Genomic DNA, 23457 nt, shown 5'->3' with positions numbered 1-23457 from the left:
CTTTGTTTTCATGGTCTTCTATTTCAAAGTCCCTTACAGTGATTTCCCCTCCCCCCCCCCTCACTTGAGTGCCTAATGCTCAATCATCCTCAAACTAACCACATCTCCATTTCAGTTTCTCTTAATCAGGGATGGCCCTATGCAAGAGTAGCTGTGTTTTGGGCCCCTATCAATGCATGTAAATATTTATGCAAATGAGGCCTTCCATTGAGTCTTTGTGTGTGACCTTTCATCCCCGGGCCACCATTGTTCTTAATGCAGCAAGAAAGCTTAGAGTTTGACTTTTGACCTTGACTTCATCCACCTGCTCTCCGGGATTTGGGGGGGGGGGTGACCTGCAAAGCCAGGCTGACGCTAAATCTTGCTTAGTTCCCTCTGCAGTACCAGCACCACCAATCCTGCAACTGGAAGAATGCTGTACAGATAATAACAGTGCCACCTTGTCATGGAAGCAGCCCCCTCTGTCCGCTGTGCAGGTGGAAGGCTACATTCTGGAGCTGGATGATGGAAACGGTGGACAGTTTAGGGTAAGTAAACTGCAGGAGCTACCCACGTTCTGCCTCCACTGATCTGTGTCCACATTGTGGTATGAAGAATGATGTTATGTTGTGCTGTTGGATGAATGGAGTATTTGCAACTTTGGCAAAGCACCTCATTGTTCTGTAGATTGAATAATGCAGGTTGCAGTGAATTTCACAAGCTGCTTTATTTGTAGAAAAATAGTTCCAGCTTTAAGCTGCATTATTTTCCCTCCTGGAAGTATCGAGCCACTAACATGGCCTCCCTGGTGCATCTTGGGTCAGCATTTAGAAAAAAAACTCTTGGCCCCAGACAATGAAGTCCAGCTCCTCCACTACCTCTGAAGCTCCCCATCCCCACCCCCATGACCTGTCTGGGATTTCACATGCAAAATGGCAGCATTTGATCACTAGAGGTAGTCTTGCACTTCTACCGTTAAGGCTCAAGCTATAAAATCTTGACCCCTAGCTTTAGTCTTGTGGTACTACTGCAGTAGGAGTAAGAGTGTGCTAGGATCAACAAGCGTCATTTTGCACCTAGACGACAGTGTAGGAGTAAGCAGAATAACACAGCTTACAAGGTTAGCCTCAAATAGCATTATTCTTATACCACAGGAGTTACCATCCTGTGTGTGATAGCGTGAGCGAGGGTTGAGGGTGGGCCTTCAGGTTATACAGCCAGACAAGGTTAGAGAGGTAAATCAAAACTCTTTATTAACAAAAAGACTGAGGCCTTTTAGGAATAAAGTGTCTTGAAATTCAGAGGCATTCTTTACATAGGTCTGTGGCTGACAGCCCAAAGGCATAATATGTACGGTCTTTCTGCACGGTTGCACACAAATGCTGGTCTGGCTCCAGCCCAGGTCTCAAGAACAGGATTCTCCCAACTATTGAAATTAAAGCTTGGCCTACCTGAGGCAGGTTCTGGAGGCTGAAGTGAAGGCATTCACTGTAGGGTGACTTCTCCCTTCCCTGGGCCTCCTTAACCCAGCTCTAGCCCCGCCTTTTATACTTCCTGGCACTGTCCAGGCTCCACCCCTCCTCTTTGGGCTGGACTATGGGGTGTAAGGTGGTTCTGACTCTGTGAGAGAATATTCTTAAGGGAAAGTTGCAGCGTCGTATAGCCTCCCTCACACTGCAGCATTGAGTTATTGCAGGTTGGTGCTTCGGTAAATTAAGCCACATTAAAAATGCCATATTTTACTAGAGCTTAGCAACCATCTCCTTAAATTATCTAGGAAAATGCATCTATTAATAGTGAACTAACTTTTAATTGTGCTTGTCTATATAGAGAATAATTTGTATACGATTTATGTGTGCAAATTGGCTTCCTGAAACCCAGGGGCGTAGCCAAAAAACAGATTTTGGGTGGGCCTAGGCAAGAAGTGGGTGGGCACCAAGTGTTCTTCCCCCACCCAACCACCACCAAAATAAAATCTCAGCCTGCAGGAAAACGCTTCTTTCCACCTTGGCAGTCTGCAGCACGCATGTGCTGAAAACTAATATGCAAGTGCTGGTATCTTGGAGAGTAGCATTTTCATTTCCATCAGGTGGAAGTCTTCAGCTGGTGGAGCTTGGAATCCCCACCAGCTACCACTAAATGTGTGCTACTGTTGGGTGGGCCTGAGCCCTAATTGGGTGGGCCCTGGCCCATCCAGGCCCACCTGTGGCTACGCCACTGCTGAAACCTCAGAAAAGTCAAAATTATGTGCAGTGTTCGACAGCATATATGCTTTAGGTTGCATTTGGGCGAGGCTTTCTCAGGGGCATGCTTTGGACTAGATCAGTTAGTGCACATGGATTGTATTTCCATCTCTACACATGGCTTTTCTATAGAAGGTCTACCCTACACTTAAAACAGGTGCAAAGTCTGCTTATACGTTATACTACTCGTGGCACCTTTCAAAGGGAAGACTGGGCATGCCTTTCCTGTGGTGCAAGGTCCCTGGGTAGAGAGTGCTCAGAGCTTTGCACTGAAGTGGTTTGAAAAATACCTGCTTCTGAGCTCATTTTTATTAAGAGGGTGCTCATCTGTGGTAGGGCTTGTGATATTAATAGGCTATGGTTGGCCTTCCAAAGAAACTAGTGGCCACAGATTCTGCAGCTTCAGATACTCTTCGGGGAGACCTTTTACTAAAGTGTGCCAAAAAATGGCCTGCTCTGGTGTAGGCGCATGTTTTGGACATACGCAGGTCCATTTTTCAGTGTGCCTGGAAAAAAGGCCTTTTTTGTGTGTGTGGTCGAAAATGGACATGAGGCAAAATTAAAACCAGCACATGTCCATTTTCAGCCTGAGACCTTACCACCACCCATTGACTTGGCGGTAAGGTCTCATACGCTAACCGGGCAGTAAGCGTCAGTGTGCATAAACTGCCAATTACCGCCAGGTAAGTGCCATGCGGTAGAAAATAGAAAATATTTTCTGTCGCATGTTTTGGACACATGTCAAAAATGCAATTACTGCCCGGGGCATGCGGTAGCCAGGCTGTAGTTCCAATTTGATGCGCGTTTGACACACGTGGAGGGGCATTTTTGAAAGGGACGTCCAAGTTTCGATTTGGAAGTCCTTGCAAAACGTCCCAATCCAGGGGCGGGGAAACCAGTATTTTTGAAACAAGATGGACGTCCATCTTTCGTTTCAAAAATACCGTCAGGGACGTCCAAATACTTAAATTTCGCCGTCCCTAGATTTGGACGTCCCTAGACATGGACGTTTCTGATTTTCAGCGATTTTCGAAACCAAAGACTTCCATCTCAGAAATGACCAAATGCAAGCCATTTAGTCATGGGAGGAGCCAGCATTTGTAGTGCATTGGTCCCCCTGACATACCAGGCACCCTAGGGAGCACTGCAGTGGACTTCATAAAATGCTCCCAGGAACATAGCTCCCTTACCTTGTGTGCTGAGCCCCCAAACCCCCCCCCCCCCAAAAAAAAAAACCCCACTACCCCCCATCTGTGCATCACTACCATAGCCCTTACAGATGAAGGGGGGCCTAGATGTGGGTACAGTGGGTTTGTGGTGGGTTTTGGAGGGCTCGCTGTTTCTTACACAAATGGGGAGGGGGATGGGCCTGGGTCCACCTACCTGAAATGCACTGCACCCACTAAAACTGCTCCAGTGACCTGCTTACTGCTGTCATGTACCTGAGTATGACATCTGAGGCTGGCACAAAATATTTTGAAAGATGTTTTTTGAGGGTGGGAGGGGGTTAGTGACCACTGGGGGAGTAACGGGAGGTCATCCCCGATTCTCTCCAGTTGTCATCTGGTCATTTCAGGCACCTTTTTGTGCCTTAGTTGTAATAAAAACAGGTCCGGGTGAAAACGTCCAAGTGTTCGTCAGGGACGTCCTTCTTTTTCTTGATTATGGGTCAAGGACGTCCAAGTGTTAGGCACGCCCAAGTCCCACCTTCACTACGCCTCCGACACGCTCCCGTGAACTTTAGCCTTCCTGTGACAGCGTGCAGTTGGGGATGTCCAAAATCAGCTTTCAATTATACCAATTTGGACGTTTCTGTGAGAAGGACGTCCATCTTCCAATTTATGTCGAAAGATGGGCGTCCTCTTTCGAAAATGAGCCCAGTAGGCACCTATGTGCCTTAATTAAAGGCCCCCTAGATGTCTTAAATAAGTGTGCAACAGATCAGTTCAGGTCACATGTAATTTTTCTTTCGATGCTCAGTGCTGCAAAATTCCCTGCACAGTCATTGAACTCCAGCTAAGTGAAATATCACTTTCACCTAATGTCTTGCACAGAGATTTTAATGGAAGGTAGAGAACGGTGTGAGAACATTTAACCAGTGCAATGCTTGATCACAAAATATGTGCTTAAAAAACATTAATTCACATTTGAATTTTTAGTTTTCAAGGAATAAAAGTGATGTAGAGTCACTAAATATTTCAAAAACAAGAACATTTTCAGAGCCTTGAATACCCAGTGGGTACTGGTGGTGTAATGATTTATGTGGGGGCGCTACATTTTGGTCCTCTTAAGCCACCAATAGGCCATCGTCAGGATAACCAGAATATATTATTAGCTACAGTCGTATTTTGATATTTCAAATATATTTATGTTGAATATTCAGTAGGCCAGATCTGTTGCAACCTTCAAGGGCTCTTTTACTAAGCCGCGTAAGCGTCTACGCATGCCCAACGCATGCCAAAATGAAGTTACCACCCGGCTACTGTGTGGCTCTTGTGGTAATTTCATTTTTGGCGCATGTCCAATACGCACAGCCGAAAAATAATTTTCCTTTTCAGACCTTCGCCAAGTTGCATTTGACGCACATAGGTCATTACCGCCTGGTTACTGCATGAGACTTTACTGCTAGGTCGATGGCTGGTGGTAATGTCGCAGACTCAAAATGGACGCGCAGCAATTTTGATTTTGCCACACATCCATTTTCGGCAAAAATGATAAAAAGGCCTTTTTTACAGGTGTGCTGAAAAATGGATTGGTGTGCGCCCAAAACCCATGCCTATGCTACCACAAGCCATTTTTCAGCACACCTTAGTAAAAGGACTTCTGAATGATGCAACTTGCATGCCTGTATGTCCTAATGTTTTTCAGTTAATGTGGCAGACCTCATGCAGCCCTGTCGGAGGTACCTTCTGAGGCTCATATAGCTCCCACTTGATGGCTTTCCCTGTGTCAGAGCTTTGTGATTCTCTGTACTCTATTCTAAGTTATTTTGTAGTATAGGGGCACATTTATGACAGCAAAATTCACATTATGTGTAGTAGGAGTGTGCATTTGGTTTATTAATGCGCCTTAAAAAAATTGCTGCATGCTAAATTGATGTAACACACACTAATTACCATGGTGGAACATCTTTAGGTACAATGATGATACATAGGTGTCCTTGGGGTACGGACCTTGTGACTCAGTGCATAGAGCTTTGAATCATTATGTGCATTAATTTAAAGGTTTGAATTCATACGGTTATACAAGTAGTCTATGTGAGGTGAAGTACATGTTAGTAATGACTAATGATATATAGTTGTCCGTGGGGTACGGACTTTGTGATTTAGTTCATGGAGTTTTGAATGTTAGTGGACATTAATTTCACCATTGGAATTCATACGAGTGAGATGAGATATTTGTTAGTGAAGACTGATGCTCTGATTTGTATTTGTTTAGGCAGTAGTTTTCGTGCTGTTTTTTTTTTTTTTAACATATCTCTCAGGATTGTTGCAAACAAGTGAGTATCTGGTTTTTTTCATTATATTCTATATATATTTTTTTATTTATTTTTTCTATTTTTTTACAGTTGTTTCATTCTTTTATTATTTTACATATACAGTTTCATTTTGATATTTTTTATTTTTTACTAATTATTTTTTGTTTTTTATTTATTTTTTATTTTTAATATTCTGTTTTGCTTTGATAGCATTTACTGGTGGAAAAGTATTTCATCATATGGTTTATACCATAGGTATGTGTCCTATCTATACTTTCATTATCATTACTTTTTATATTGCATTTTGTGTTATTTTTTATATTGTATTTTGTGTTATATATATATAATTTATTAAATATTAAATATTATTTAATGTTTGTTATATATTATATATTTTACGATGTGTTTTGGGCTATGATATGATCCTATTGTCATTTTTTCAGACATATATTACACTTTATATGGAAATATTTATGTCTGTGGAGTTATCTTAATAAGGTGCTATAATATTGCCATGTTTTAGATTTCTCATTTCATATTTTATATATTGTTTTATATATTTATATAAACATTTTTAAGAATGTAGATTAACTTAATATATTATAATGAGGGTATGACTAGCTTATAGTTCTCCAGATAATTATGTTTTTTATTTTTTATTTGTTTATATTTATATTCATTATCATTTATATTATTATTTATAATTATATATCATCAAAATGGCTATATATGTCTATATATGTTTTTAATGTTTCATATATATAGTATGGTTATCTATATATGTACATATGTTTGAGTATGTTTAAAGTGTAAGAGTTATGATATTTTATTTTGTAATAATTATTGTTTTTATTTTATGGTTTGTATATTAACTTTTTTATCATTTTGTATGTTTGCTTATTTTAGCCCCTGACGCAGCCCTTTTTGGGCGAAACACGGCCTGTGTCGGGCAATTCTTTTGTGTATGTTACTATCAATAAAGCTCTTATTACTTTGATCTGCTGTGTTGTTTTCCATGTTGGAGTTTGCAAATCATTTGCCTTGTTGTTTTTTGGGACTCACACTAAGAGCCAGGTTCTGTGAATGGCGTCTAAAATCTAGACACATCCAATTAATACGCCTAAAGTTAGGTTTAGTGTATAGGACCATTCCATTCCATTTCCAGCTCTTATATCCCACTTGAATCCAACTGGAATCAAAGCAGGTTACATTAAGATTCAAATACCAATAATAGATCTACATATTCAGAAATATTTATCGAACAACAAAGTTTTCAAAGATTGTCTAAATCAGGGGTTCTCAAACCTGGTCCTGGAGGCCCCCCAGCCAGTCAGGTTTTCAGGAAATCCACAATGAATATTCATGAGAGAGAAAGTCCAAGCTCAGTTAATTTATTTAGCAAGAGAGTGTGATCTACTGTATCAAATGCTTCTGATACATCAAATTGCAGTAACACTGAGGAAACATTTTGACTCAGCAGTTTCTTAACCTTAGTTACTATTGAAACAAGGCCTCAGTACTATGCATAGACCAAAAGCCATATTGAGAACTATTCAGTCCTTGTTAGTGATCCCAAAATGACGTAACTTGAGACGCTACAATAGATTTAGGCACAGCCATTTACGCCACTGAAATCTTGGTGTAAATACCTACGCCTAAATGTAAGCTCGCTCCCTGAATTCTGTAACACCACGCGTAACTTCAAGCAACGCCCCCAACACATCCACACTTCCCATGGCCACACCCCCTTTTCAGCTACCGTGTTTCCCCAAAAATAAGACACTGTCTTATATTAATTTTTGCCCCCAAAATGCGCTAGGTCTTATTTTTCGGGGAAACATCGGGGTTGGATCGGGGTTGGCCCACCCGCCCTCCGTCACTCCAGGAACTAACCTTAAACGCCTCCTTTCACTTTCGCAGCAAGCAGCAGCAGGGCAGGCCACTCCTTCCTTCCGTGTCCCGCCCTCGCCTGACGTAATGTCTGCGAGGGCGGGGCACGGAAGGAAGGAGAGGTCTGCCCTGCTGCTGCTTACTGTGAAGGTGAAAGGAGGCGTTTAAGGTTCGTTCCGGGAGCGACGGAGGGTGGGTGGAGGTGGGGGGGGAGGCGGCCTTGTCCGGCTCTTGGCAGCCCTGCTTTCAAACAAAAATTTGCTAGGTCTTACTTTCGGGGGAGGCCTTATATCTACCAATTCAGGAAAACCTCTACTAGGTCTTATTTTCGGGGGATGTCTTACTTTCGGGGAAACAGGGTATGCACGTTAGAATTTATGCACGCCTCTTTATAGAATATGCCTAAAAAGAAGTGTGCGTAAATTCCAATTACTGCCAATTAATGATGACAATTGGTTGTTATTGGTCAGTTATCATCGCTGATTGGCTCATTACTGAATTGAGTAGCATGCATAAATTGGCCGTGCACACGATTTAATGCACGCTACTTGTCGCGCCTTATCTACATTCTGGCCCTTATTGATTTAGCATGCCTTCATTTATCATTTACAGGGCACATGCTCAGTTACTTGTCCATTACATGCATATTTCATTAGAATAATGACATATACGTCCATATGTGCACACATAGGCCTGTATAAAAGGACATACACACGGGCCAAGTGTGGGTAGGAGTCACACTTGAGTACATAGCTTATACATGGTGTCTGGAAACAATGGGACCCCTTGCGTAGTTTCAAAATACTTTGCAATTTTTTAAGTATTTAGAATGACCTTTGAAAATACATTAAAATAGTGGGGACCTAACATGGCCACAAAACGCAACCAACCCATGCCAAAGGGCATACTTTGGACCTCATCTCATTCAAACTACCATCAGACCAGAACCTTATAATAACAGATATTAAATGGTCAGAAACACCATGGTCCGACCACCACAAACTAAACCTATCACTAAAATGGCGGAAGAAGGGCTCTTACCACACACAATAACCCACAACCTACAGCACCAGAGGCCAGATAGATCTGTAAATATTCTGGCTACAGATTTACAATGGCGGATGGACTGCACAAACGGATTCTGCACATTACCTCACAGAATGGGATGAAAGATGCAGAAACATACTAGACGAAATAGTGCCCTTACGAACAAGAACCTCACGCAGGCATAACACCATACCATGGTTTAATGATGATCTGAAAAAATTAAAAACACAAACAAGGAAACTCGAGTGAGCATGGACAAAAATAAAAGATGAATACACACTCAATGCATGGAAACAGATACAGAGAAAATACAAATACGCTATAAGACAAACCAAAAGGACATACTACAAAACTAAAATAGGGCCAGACTACAAAGATATGAAGAAATTATACCAAATTGTGAACAAACTACTAGACACTACAGCGGTCACTGCAACCAACACAGACATCCCACCTGCTGACAAACTCGCTAAATACTTCAATGAAAAAATTACAAACCTACAAAAAACGCTACCTCAGAACAATACTAATACCGAAAACTTCATCAATAATCTGGACCCAAACCCTGGAGAGTACCCAGCCGACCGAACCTGGTCAAACTTCACGCTCCTCACCGTTGAAACCATAACCCAGGCAATCAAAAGGTTCTCCAGCACCTATTGCAAACTGGATACCTGCCCCAGCTACCTACTAAAATCCGCCCCCGACCGCTTCACAACAGACCTCACATCCCACCTAAACTAAATGCTCCAACAAGGTCTTTTCCCTGAGGAACACAGCAACATCCTACTCACCCCAATCCCAAAAGATACCAAGAAAAAAGCAACCAAAATTACCAACTACCACCCAGTTGCATCTATACCACTAGCAATTAAATTGATGGAGAGCATGGTGACCAAACAGATTACTGACTACTTGGACAAGTTCTCAATACTCCACTAATCACAATTGGATTTCCGCCCCCTCCATAGCACCGAATCTGTGCTAGTCACTCTCCCGGCCAAATTCAAGCAGGAAATAGCCATAGGTAAAAGTATACTTCTCCTACAATTTGACATGTCGAGCGCATTCGACATGGTAAACCACAAAATACTACTGAGACTTTTAGACTATTTCGGAATCGGAGGAAACATACTCAACTGGACCAAAGTTTCCTAACCACCAGAACATACCAAGTAAAATCAAACTCAAACATATCACCACCTTGGAAAGCAGACTGTGGAGTACCTCAAGGATCACCACTATCACCAATACTCTTCAACATAATGATGATCCCACTAGCCAAGGCATTATGAAAGCAAGGCCTTATCCCGTACATCTACGCAGATGATGTCACAATTTACATTCCCTTCAGACATGATCAAACAGAAATCAACAACGAAATTAAACTCGGCTTGAATACCGTGGATTCATGGGCAAACTCCTTTCAATTGAAACTGAATACTGAAAAAACACATTGCCTCATCCTCTCATCTCAACACAATACATACAAACCAACAACCTTAATCACCCCAGAACACACCCTCCCTATTTCAAACAGCCTGAAAATACTCGGCGTGACAATCGACCACAACCTCACTCTCGAGAGCCAAGTGAATTCCACAACAAAGAAAATGTTCTACTCAATGTGGAAACTTAAACGCTTAAAACCTTTCTTCCCGAGGGAAATATTTCGTAACCTAATACAATCAATGGTGCTAAGTCACGCAGACTATTGCAACGGAATTTATGCTGGATGCAAAGAACAACTCACAAAGAAACTCCAGACCGCTCAGAGTACAGCAGCCTGGCTAATATTTGGCAAATCGCGATTCAACAGTGCCAAGCCCCTCCGAGAAAAACTACATTGGCTGCCAATCAAAGAACGTATTACTTTCAAAATCTGAACCCTGGTCCACAAAATTATTTATGGCCAAGTCCCAGGATATATGACAGAACTTATAGACCTACCACTCAGAAACACAACCAGATCATCTCGAACATACCTAAACCTCCACCACCCAAACTGCAAAGGACTTAAATACAAAGCAACCTATGCGTCCAGCTTCTCCTATATAAGCACACAATTATGGAACGCACTGCCAAAAGTTGTGAAGACAACCTGCGACCACATAAACTTCAGGAAATCATTAAAAACCTACCTGTTCAAAAAGGCATACCCCGCTGACCCAACATAAATGCCTGCACTCTGCAACACAACATAACCAAAGCTTGTAATGGACACTACATAATCTTTCCTCTCCTTGATCCCCATTGTAACGGAAACATATGTTCCTTTACTCAACCACAATACCGCCTGTATTTGTTTCTTTACCGGACTTGGCAAACGCCTCTACGGTACTATGTAAGCCACAGTGAGCCTGCAAATAGGTGGGAAAATGTGGGATACAAATGTAACAAATAAATACATAATATGTGTTCAAAGTGCCCCTTCCTTCAATCTTGACACATTCACAAAGTCTTCAATACCACTGAGCTGTTGGGTCAATGAATTCTGGGGTTTCGTTAATTAAGAGCTCAACTGTTTTGCAAGCTTGAAGCACTAGAGCTCAAATTTCAGGCAGAAGTTTCTGCTGCAGCAGTACAGTGTTGGGTTATTTGGAAAAATGTTGGGGGGTCCTGTTTTTTATGGACACTGTGTAGAATTCTCTAAGCGTGTATCTCTACACTTCGGTCACACACTTGCATCAGCTCTGTTACTGGGGTAAGCGCTCGCATATTTACATACCTGTTACACTGGTATTCTATAAGGGAAAGTAGGGGTAGCTATGTTCCTTTGTAGAAAAAGCTCCTCCCAGCTGCCCTCCGGCACTTATTTATGGTTTCCTAACTTTAGAATAGCCCTTTAGTGGGAACTAAAATTCCCCTGTTAAAAAACAAATATGTGAGACTAACTGAAGAAACACTCGAATGTCAGGAAAAACAAAAACTAACTGAATTTTCTTGCCTGTGTGCACCCCTCATAAATGGCCTCAGTCATGGCATGCTATCTCATAACTTGCACAGATAGACTGGTCTGTCATTGTGTCCATTCATAAGGCAAGCACAGTGCTTTTCGGTGAAGTAAACAGAAAAGCAGTTACGCATACCTGAAAAATGAAAACTCCTTTTATTAAAGTAAAACAAACCAACACTTGTCACTTCCTTGGTGCCTGGTGTTTTAGTTCCCATTAAGGTTATCAATAGAAATCAAACAAAATAAACCATGGAAAAGAAAATAAGATGATACCTTTTTTATTGGACATATTGGTTGCCCTTCGAAAGCTAATCAAGAAATGTATTAAGTTATGTCCAATAAAAAAGGTATCATCTTATTTTCTTTTCCATGTTTTATTTTGTTTGATTTTTATTGATAACCTTAAGAGTGGACTAACACGGCTACCACACTCCTCTACTTAAGATGGAAGATACCGCATACAGCCGCATGAAGAAGTTCCCATTAAGAAACTGTTCCCTAGGAAGACAGATTTCTTTGGTAAGAATGATGGTGTTCTAAACGTGTTGGTTCATACTTCTCCTTCTTCTTGTTTTTGGTTTATTAGGAGGTGTTTGTTGGAAAGGAAACAATGTGTACCGTGGATGGACTTCACTTCAACAGCACATACAACGCTCGGGTCAAAGGATTTAATAAAGCAGGAGTCAGCCAGTACAGCAAAACTCTGGTCCTGCAGACTTCTGAGGGTAAGAGAACCTAGAACCTTCTAAAGGGGAGGGAGAGAGCAATAGAACAGGTTAGAATACAGGGGTGATCTAGAACTTCCAAGGGGGAGGGAGAGAGGGAGAAAGCAATAGAACAGGCTAGAGTATATGGGTGATCTAGAACCTTCTTTCCTAGGGGGAGAGAGAGAGCAATAAAACATGTTAGAATGCAGGAGTGATCTAGAGTCTTCTTTCCATGAGGGAGGGAGAAAGCAATAGGTTAGGGTACAGGGGTGATCTAGATCCTTCCAAGGGGGAGGGAGAGAGCAATAGAGCATGTTAGGTTCTAGATCACTCCTATATTCTTTCTTGCAGAGAAGCCCAGATGATGAGATGAAAAGGGGATTTGAAAATATTATTTCATAGTTATCATATTAAGGGGGAGGGGAGTTATCAACATAGGCTAATGTTGAGTTATGATACTACAAGTCAGGTTATTTTAGCACAGGGTCTAATTATATAAAATGAAACCCTGTGCAAAAATAACCCAACTTAACGGTAACCCACTTTGATAACCCCCCCCCCCCCCCCAACCAAGTACGCCAGGAGTAGATTTTTTAAGAGGTAGAATGCTAAGTGGCATTAACAAGCCAATAAGACCTGTTCTTAAAGCTGTTTTCTAGGGAAAGACACGATCTGTGCTCAGTGCACCAAATTTGTGTATTAAGACATGCTATAAGCATACAATCTGTGTAATAAGCTTTCAAAAACATAATCTATATTAACTGTGTCTTGATTCTTTGTGTTAAAATGTCTTTTCAAACTGACGACTTGTTGGATATTCAGCAGGCTGGGTTGAAGATTGTAGATTAGGGCTATATTTATAGCATACTTTTGTAAAAAAAAAAAAAGTACTTTATCTGCTGCTGGTCCCATTTTATGCAGTTGGATCCAGGGGCGTAGCCAGACGACAGATTTTGGGTGGGCCAGGGCAAGAAGTGGGTGGGCACCAAGTGTTCTTCCCCGCTCCCCTCCCCCCTCCACTGCCAAAAAAATATCTCAGCTAGCGGGAAAACGCTTCTTTCCACCTTGGCAATCTGCAGCAGGCATGTGCTGAAAACTGAGCATGTGCAGGTGCCGGTATCGTGGGTAGTAGCGTTTTCGTTACCATCAGGGGGAAGTCTTCAGCTGGTGGAGCTTGGGATCCCCACCAGCTACTGCTAAATGTGTGCTACTGTTGGGTGGGCCTTAGCCCTAAGTGGGCGGGCCCCTGCCCACCCAGGCCCACCTGTGGCTATGCCACTGGTTGGATCTGTGGACTAATAATGTATGTTAATGGCATTAGCACACGCACTGTTCCCTGTAAGCTGATCAGGAGTCTTCCACCTACAGTCCTGCCATTAGGGGGTGCTGTTTCACTATCACATTTCCAACAGTGAGGGACAGGCAAGCTCTGCCTTTCACTAGGGATTGAAAACACAATATTGAAGCACCCCCCCCCCCCCACACACACACACACACACACACACACACCGGCAGCAGTGCAGTTGGAGGACTCCCACTCAGCTTAGAGGGAACAGTGCACACTGGTGCAGTAGAACAGTTCAGTAAATCTAGCCCATTGTTTTATGCTGATTCGCTTAGCATTGCCTACTTCATATGAGTCAAACAGGTTCTTTCTGTTTGAAGCTGCGTTCAGCTTGTCCAAGTACTCACACACATTGCACTCAAAGGTCTTTCTAAAGACCACATAGTTCCTGTTTTTTGAACCTACGGTCATTGATCTTTTGATGGTGTTGCGTTTTATTTAAAGACTCCTTATGCAGGCTACCAGCCGAAACACGATACTGTGTTGAGTTCTCACCAATAAAGTGTTCCAAATTGACTGAATCTCCTCGTTTGTCTCTGGATTGCCTGGTCTATTTCCCACTCCTCTGTTTTTTTGCTGTCAAACAGATTGTGTTATCTCAAGATAATGTGTGATGATGATGATGTGTGAGTCCAACTTGTGTTAAAATTAATGAACCTCATCATATGCAGAGGAGTAGATAACTTATGCACCACTGCCTCCAAGGGCCACGTAGCAGTCTTAAAAGAGGTTTCCCAGATGTATGATTAAATACCCTGTAGCCTAGCGGTCATGTGAAGTCTCTTACTTGCAGCCTCTCCCTGAACTCCCTTTTTAAAAAAAAGTGTTTTGGGTTTTTTCGGGTTTGTTTGTTTTTTTTACAAAGTCTGGCACCTGTCTTTTCTTCTCAAAGCACCCTACCCCCCAAGCTGATCTTGGGGCAATACTGGGGAGGGATTGATCTGAGTGATGCCTTTCTTCAAAATGATGCTGCCCCCAGTAGTAGGTCAGGTGCAGCAAGCCAGTGAGCGTATCACAGAACTGTACCATCTCGATGAGGGTCAGTAAGGGGTTAAGAGGGCTGGGTATATACTGTCCACTCAAAAGAAAGTCACAAGCAACAGAGAAGTTATTTTCTTAATCACTCCTCCCTGTGTATATTTTACTGCTGTACATCCCACCGGGGTAGGGTGGGGGGAAGAATGATTATTCCAATTTGGTCAATGTTTGAGGCAATCAGGATGAAGGATACCTTCAAAGAGAGACCCAATGTTCCTTAAATTACTTAGAAAGCACTTGTGTCATTTGCAGATCCAGGTTTGGGCTATCAGGTTAAAAATGATTCATTCCTAAGTTTTATGTCATTTGTGAGCAAGCGCATTTTCTATCAGATGAGCATATATTGTGTTTGGTTGTTTTCTGTTTCTGACCGTGCTTTATATGGTGTCTAGTGGCTCTGCGTAAATGAGACTCTGCATTGATCTAGGTACCACCACAGCTCCGAGCTAACTTCCAAAGTGGTCTCCATGTATTTCATATCTGTAGCCACAAAGGGAGAAATTTTATTACTGCCTGCATTAATAAAAAGTGCTTTTCACTATATGGACTTTGCTAGATTTGAAAAGCAAACTTTACCCCAGGGAAGCTACAAGCACATATTTACACTTGCTGTTGGGTGCACATCATTTTCCTAAGGTAACCAACACTCATACTTTTGAAAATGCAATTGCAAGACCCCACATCTGGAAACGCTGCCTCATCTTATACCCACACAGGTTGTATATATATTTATTACATTTATATATATAGCTTTACCCATACAGAGGGCAGTTTTAGAAAACCCTTCTTGTCTGATGTGGCCCTGCCAAGCTTTCCCTGTAAATTAGGCAGGCTGTGTATTGTAGGTTCCAAGAACACCCATACCTGAGAGCTTTAGAAGCACCGATAGTGTGTGGCAGTAAAGAAACCAGAAAACAGCTGCCAGCACCGAGTCAGGGCACAAGACACAGCTGAACCGGGGCTAAATATTTAGTAGAGAGAATAGTCCCTCGCTGGGAGGGGGGGTTTGGCCGGCGGCCACTGGACCACCAGGGACCATTTTCCGGGGGTTTCGGGGGGGCTGGAGACCCATCGGATCTCCAGCCCTCACTGAACCTGGGGGGGGGGATCGTCGGGGGGACCGGAAGTCCGCCAGACCTCCAGCCCCCGTTGCTCGGGGCAGGGGTAGTCAGGCCCTGGTGGTCCCATGGACCTCCAGCCCCTGTGTTTGACAGGTTTGGGCTTTTGACAGCCCAGACCTGTCAAACAAGCGCGGGAGGATTGTGCTGAGCACATGCTCAGGCACAATTCGCCCGCACTTCTACCCCATGATCAGAGATAATTGCGCTGCTTAAATTTGCATGCATTATCTCTGATCATAGGTCTAATAGCGCCCCGCACTGTTCCAGCGCCATTTTAGAGCGCTGTTTGGAACAGCACGGGGCTTTTGATCATCTGCCTGTGTGTGCCTTAGTACTAAGATCCTTTTTTGGTTTGTTTTTGTTTTGGATAAGGTCTTGATTTAGCAAAAGAATAAATAGAACCTTTTCTATAATCTGCCTCATCCCTGTTAAGTTTTCTGTTTTCGTTTCTTTAATTTCTTCTCTAAATTTATCTAAGCGCTTATTGACATCATGTAAAAACAAGTCAAAATTAATGTCCTAATTTTTCAAAACAGAAAGCTTTTCATCATATAGAGGTTGCATCAGTTCACTTTTCTTTTTTGAAGTCTCAGCAACCAAAATCATAAGATCTAATGAACACTTGTTAAGAATTGCACACCACTGGTCAAGAAAAGTTTGGTCATCTAAAAACATAGAAGGTGCTTTGTTGATTTGGAGACATCTGGGAATCCTCTTGGCACAGTAGTAATTAAGAATGGCTGGGAAATATAACTCATTACAAATAATAATTTTCTTGAATTGTATAGCATCAAATAATTTGTCTGCCAAGGAGTCCAGTTTCTGCCTCTTCATCTAAAAAGAGTGGATCTGTAGAAGCTGCTTCCATGCATATCTCCCTGTCCCTCACCCACCCGACTCTTCCTATCTCTCACCTATCCACCCCCATCCTGTTAGACTGTCACTGAAATGCTTTGATGTTTCACCTATATATATTGCCATCTACCAACATTTGCTTATTTCCGATCTGACAAAGAAGGGCAACCTTCAAAAGCTAATCAAGAAATGTATTAAGTTATGTCCAATAAAAAAGGTATCATCTTATTTTCTTTTCCATGTTTTATTTTGTTTTATTTCTATTGATTACCTTTAAAAGTGGACTAACACGGCTACGGCTACCACGCCTCTCTACGCAAAATAATTTAAATAGTGTACATAAAATTAATGCTTTGGCTCTTTTGTTGGCTTGTGAAGTAGTTTCCATAGCTATTGAAACTGAAATAGTTTAGTGGTCCCTGAAGTGCATAAAGTTTTCTTTGGTTATTGAAATGCAGAAAGTCTCTGTCATTCCTTGTAGCCTGTAAGTTTGTTGATTATTGAACTGTGGGAAGTCTCCATTTCTTGCAGTCTGTGAAGTGTCTTTGTTATGGGTTATTGAAGTGCTAGGCATCTCTTTGTGGACTGAAGTATGTGTGAAGTCTTTGTTGGTTACTGATTTGCCTGGAGTCTTTGCTGCTTCTCTGGAGTTTGTTGGTCATTTGGGTATGTGAAGCTTTTTGTTGTTAAGGTCTATGTCTTTTGATTGTCTTTTCAGATTCAAAGTACTTTGGTTCTGGGGAACCAGTTTACTAATTTAAACACTGAAATAATTAGGAATCAGAATTTTAATGCTGCATAATGTTTCGATGATTATGTGACAAATAATTGACATCATCATTTTGTATAACTGTCTTTAGGTAAATGAAGGATGACCTATTTAAGAACAGAAGGACTGAAGTCTTGTGTGGGATGCTGCTGGAGAAGGTAGAAGCATTTGGGCAGCATAGGTGTCAGTACCATGGATAATGTGATGCTTGAGATCTGCCCCCTGGCTCACCTAGATCTCCCAGATCTTTGGCAAAGACATGGAAGAGGTGAAGTGGGAGGCAAACAGGCAGCTCTGTGATCAGCCACACTCAAGCTGCTGGGGTGCTGGCCTCTATGCTGTCCAAGCCCCGTTTCTCAACCTTCTGCTATTCATTAGACAGTGACAATGAGATTGCTTGCTTCTGCAGCTACCCACCAATTCTAAGTCATCACAGTTCTGTGAGTGAGATCCTAGCCTGTACACAACATGGTGATGCCGTGAGCACCTAACAAACATCTCTTTGCTCACACCAGGTCCGTATCCTTGTTTGCCAGCTTCACTAGCCGCTCGCTTACAAATCAGCACCATTTCCTCTCAACATGAATTCCTTCATCATTCTGACCAGGAGCCTTGTTTCTCTGCAGGTAATGGCCCAAAGCTTCTTGTTTTAATGCAGGTTCCGGATGTTCCTTGGTGCAGAGACGTTCCAAGCAGTACTTGTGATTGTTTCCCTAGACGTAGAGGTCACTTCTAGATAATGTAACAGAGTGAACGTTTGGCTGGCATGTTTGGTGGGGGGGGGAGGGTGTTTTGGTGGTTTGTGAAAGTATGAAAACATCTGGATAAAGCATTTGTCATGATCATTACTTTGTCTGGAATGTTTGGATGCTTTGCAGTGGTATCATTTTTTGTTAGTCCACTTCAGTACATGGAGGCCAATATTGAGACTCGACATTAAGTATGTTTTTTTGAAAATGTTATAGCCAGACGTTTTTCATTTTGTCTGAAAATAGTTACAGTACATAGAATATATCAATATAAATATGAGAAATTAGTTGCGAGTGCGAGAACAGAAAAGTCTTGATGTCACAAAAGCGCAAAATCATTGTTGGAATTTCTAACTTCAGGTCTGGTCATCACTGAACACCAAGAAATGTCTTCAAGTCATTTTTGGGGGTCTACTGCTAAAAGTCAGACCTCCCTCCCTCATAGGTGTAATGGGCTTTGATGGGCCTGCTTTCCCCCACTAAAAGCTTTGCTAAAGAGTCATCATGCATTTTACAGCCCTGTTAAGATGTCTAATAGTCACAGTATTATACAGTTAACACTGATAGCATTATAATGCTAAAATGAATCACGCACACACACCCCTTAGCCAGTAGAGTTGCAAAGACTAAGTCATTGGAGGTTGATTACATTAGAGTAGGGTTTCTCAACCTAGCCCTTGGGACACACCAAACCCGCCAGGTTTTCAGGATACCCATAATGAATATGTATGAAATAAATTGCATGCACTACCTCCATCGTATGCAAATCAATCTCATGCATATTCATTGTGGGTATCCTAAAAGCCTGACTGGCTAGGTGTGTCCCGAGGACTGGGTTGAGAACCCCTGCATGAGAGTAAATAATTGTGTCAGGGGTAATTAATCATTTCCACTATGCTATGCAGAGATTGGACTATATATGCATAAGACAGCAGATATGCATAAGACAGCAGACAAGCTGAAAGTGTAGAAGCACAGGAACATTTCTGTAAGGGGTGATCCTGCTGGCCTGCAAGTAAAGGGTCATGGATTTGACATACTGCTTTTCCGTAGTACAACTAAAGCAGTTTTACATTTGTTATATGCATTTCCTATCTCTGTGTTTTTGTACGTGGGGCAACAGAGGGTTAGGTGACTTACCCAGGATCACAAGGAACTGTAATGGAAATCAAACCTGTTTCCCCAGATTCTCAGCCCTCTGTACTAACCATTAGGCTTCTCCCCCACTCAAGTCCTCTACAAGTGAGGGATTACTAGTAATTGCAGTTTGAAAATGGTCTGTGCTCCAACCTCTTCCACTCTACCTGACCCTTGCAGTGGCCTTTCCCTTTTACTGAGGTATTTCTTGCCTCTGAGGGGCCGATTCTCAAAACCTAACGCTAGAGGTGAATAACGCCAGTGTTAATGTGCCCAGAATGTTCCGAGGGCACTAGCGTGGGGTATAATGTGCGTTCCGAGGATGGCTGCAAATTATATTTAGACTTATTCAAAAAGATGCTAAAGAGGGTCGTTAGGTATTCCCCCTCATGCTCAGCAAACTGTGCACAACTAATCCCTGTCCTTAACACTGGAGACTTAACGCTAGTCCAGAGGTGTTCAATGCCAACCGATTTCAAAATGTGCAGTTAACAGCCTGGTGGAATTCCCTTCTGAAATTCATCAGATAGGAGCCTAATTATTTGATGATCTGGAAATACCTTAAAGCCTCTCTGTTTAAGCAGTTTCTCACGGATGATCATAATTAATTTAACCCCCTAATTGTACAATTATTCAGTTTCTCAGTTCCATTCTAATTGTTATACATGGATGACTATAAATTGCTGCCTTTTTACATCTGGCATTTGTTTCCATATTACGTATTGTAATCCTCATTTATTTTGTTATTACTGCTTAATGTATGCTATCCCACATCACTTTTTGTACTGTTAATCACAGTGTTGTTAGCCACATTGAACCTGATCTATTGGAATAATGTGGGATATAAATGAAATACATAAACAAATGTGTCTGTGATTACCCGGGCATGCGCACAAAAAGCTGCACTTACTGTGAAACTCTTGAGCTCATGCACCGGGCACGTTCTTCCCCCCTTAACTTCCCAATGCTCAACGCTAACAGCATGCATATGATTTGCATGCTAGTAGTGTTGAGCATTGGGAAGTTTTTTTTCTGTGCTCTTCCTGCGGTATTTCCCCGGCGCTGAGTTCTGAGAGTCAGTCCCTGAGGGAGGTTGGGCTGGGAATATGGCAAAGAAGTGGCCCAGGAGAGTGAGTAAATCACATGTAGCATTTCCTACTGCAGCCACAAACAAAAGTTCTAATGCATCTGTCAGTTCTTATGTATGTGGTGTTTTTGTTTTCTTTGTTCCATTTTAAAGTCCCTCTGGGGACATTAGTGAGCAGTTTGCACACACTCACTGATGCAAAGCTTGTCTATGAACCACCTCCCTTATCAATCATTATTACTTATATCGAGTTAAGCCTTGGAAAACTACTTCATCTGTAACCCTCAGAAAAACTCCACAATAAATTACTCGACAGTGGTAGATGTAGTGAATGACCTGAAAGTGAAAACACAAGAATAAAATATGTACGTATGTATGTATCTATACATGTATCTATACCATAACTGGTGGGCTATGGCTGCTGTGTTTCATACTTAGCAAGTCAGGGCTCCCTCCCCCCATCCCTGATTCCTACACTGGCCTTACTAAGGCTTCCTGGTGTCTAGTGGGTTGGGAATGATGCCCAGTCATTCCTGCCTGATGATCCTAGGGCTCAACATGGCTGCCAAGCAGCAATGCCTGATATCACTAGAGGAGTGGGTGTGGGGGGAGAGGGACAGAGGTTGGCATCTAATTGTTTTGCTGTAGGGGCAGGAGTGGCCCTATCATTAGGCCACCAGAGGTGGAGGCCTCAGGCAGCACTCTTCTGAGGCAGCATTGCCACCCACCCTTACTACTGCAACCCCTTTCCACCAAGTTACCCTTTTTTTCTCATTTTTCCAAAGGCAGCGGTGGCAGCGATTCCCAGAGACTGCCCTTTCTGTCTACTGCGGCCTGCCTCCGAGGAAACAGGAAGTTATGGCAGAGAGACGAGCTGCAGTAGAGAGAAGGGGTTGGGACTGCTGGCAGGGCAGCCTCTGGATATCGCTGCTGCTGCCTTTGGAAAAACCAGAAAGAAAAGGTAAATTGGTGAAAGAGGGCTAGGGAAGGAAGGGGAGAGATGGCAGACCGTGGTTGGGGGGTGGCAGCAGCGGCAGCTCATTCCTCACCTCATGGGGGCAGCAGTGGCGGCTCATTCCTCACCTCAGGCGGCAAATTGTCTTGAGCCACCTCTATGTACAGACATGGATTCCCTGTATGAAATATGACATATGTCTGTATTGTAGGTCTATCCAGGGCATTATCTCTCCCCACCCCCTTGCATTTTGAGGTACTAAGCTTCCCCGCATTTAAATTGTCCCCTGCTATCAAATGCCATTTAGATGTGTAGGCCTCTCTACAATTTAAATGCTGCCATTTACACATGAGAATGCTTTATTTATAGTGGAGTCCATGGTTATATGGTCCCCTCTGATAGTCTCAGAGAAGGCTGTAATATGTGGAAATTCTTTCTCTGATCCTTCTACTTACCATAAGAAATATACCACCCCGAGACACAGTGGACCAGCCACCCCCAAGATATGGGGTGACAAAGAAAACAGAAGCTATGTTTCTTCCAAGGGAAAAGTCTTTATTCCTTACCAGTCTAGATAATAACAAAGCAATCAGGCAATAACAAATAGCAATTTGTTATGAGAGGGAGAGAGAGACCACTGCTGTAAAAAGTTACTCACTGTTGATCATCTCAGCCTCTGACTAAATACAATACAACAGTGTCTTATTTTATTTTTATTATTATTAGCATTTGCATAGCGCTACCAGACGCACGCAGCGCTGAACACCTGATACAAAGAGACAGTCCCTGCTCAAAAGAGCTTACAATCTAAATAATACAGACAGACAAGACAGTTACGGGTGAGGGAAGTAATGGGTGAGAAGGGAGGAAGGGACAAGGGGAGGGCAATTGTGGCTAGGAGCTAAAAGCAGCAGTGAAAAGGTGGGTTTTCAGCATAGATTTGAAAACAGGTAGAGATGGAGCTAGACGTATAGGTCCAGGAAGTCTATTCCAGGCATAAGGTGCCGCGAGAGAAAAGGAGCGAAGCCTGGAGTTAGCAGTGGAGGAGAAGGAGGACGACAAGAGAGACTTGTCCAGTGAGCAGAGTTCACGGGGAGGAATGTAGGGAGAGATGAGAGCAGAGAGGTAATGGGGGGCTGCAGAGTGGATGCATTTAAAGGTCAGTACGAGAAGTTTAAACTGAATGCGGAAGCGGACAGGGAGCCAGTGAAGTGACTTGAGGAGCGGGCTAGTGTGGGTATAACGATTCTGGCGGAAAACAAGTCGTGCCGCAGAATTTTGGACAGATTGGAGAGGAGAGAGATGGCTGAGCGGAAGACCAGTGAGAAGTAAATTGCAATAGTCCAAGCGAGAGGCGACAAGGGTGTGGATAAGGGTTCTGGCAGCGTATTCAGAAAGGAAGGGGTGAATTTTGCTAATATTGTAGATAAAGAAGCGACAGGTTTTGGCGATCTGTTGAATATGGGCAGAGAAGGAGAGAGAGGAATCAAAGATGACTCCAAGGTTACGAGCCGAGGAGACAGGGAGGATGTGAGAGCCATTAACAGAGATAGAGTGTCACGTTTTCAAAGCTGGAAACTGGGTTTGTGAGCCCTTGGGCCACTGCCGAGGAGCGGCAGTGGCAGGCAAAACCACCCCACGCTAGAGACAGGGCAGATCTCTGACAGTTAGACTTCACCTGCACCTGGCCACTTTCCACCAAGAGTTGAGCTCAAGGCTTCAGGTGGCCGGCAGGACTTACTGGACAGGGCAGGACTGGCTAACAGCTAGGCAGCACAGGGACAGCAAGGCAGGGAAAGAATAGGCTAAAGGACAGGACTGAAAGCTGGGAGCAGCCACTGAAACAGGGAACAAACACAGCCAGACACAAGACTGAACTGACCCTTGACCCTTTATCAGCCTCACTGCAGATCTAGAAGGAGCAGTTCATTCACACACTGCAGCAGGACATGGTTATCCACTCCTACCCTAGCTGAGATAATATTTAACCATCTTTCTGACCTCATGTTCAACTTTCTTTAAATCACTCACCTTACTTTCTAACTCTTTTTACTCTCTTACCTGTCTATATGTTCCATCTTTGCTTTATTTATTTATTTTA

The 23457-nt window shown here is 42.8% G+C and overlaps 1 protein-coding gene across 3 annotated transcripts in view; it reads left to right on the top strand.

The window, feature by feature from the left end:
- Positions 1-23457, top strand: part of TRIM9 (tripartite motif containing 9) — a 137102-nt gene that overhangs the window by 96091 nt on the left and 17554 nt on the right. Inside the window, exons 6-8 of one of the 3 annotated variants that reach the window (XM_030214500.1) lie at positions 370-527; positions 12180-12318; positions 17944-18054. In XM_030214500.1, the coding sequence (XP_030070360.1) occupies positions 370-527; positions 12180-12318; positions 17944-18054 (408 nt within the window). The remainder of the gene's footprint in view (positions 1-369; positions 528-12179; positions 12319-17943; positions 18055-23457) is intronic. The other 2 variants (XM_030214502.1, XM_030214501.1) reach the window with 2 other exon arrangements.

This window comes from Microcaecilia unicolor, chromosome 9, assembly GCF_901765095.1.
Source record: "Microcaecilia unicolor chromosome 9, aMicUni1.1, whole genome shotgun sequence".
NCBI lineage: Eukaryota > Metazoa > Chordata > Amphibia > Gymnophiona > Siphonopidae > Microcaecilia > Microcaecilia unicolor.
Note: the sequence above shows the minus strand (reverse complement) of the source record. Positions and strands in the feature narration are given on the sequence as shown.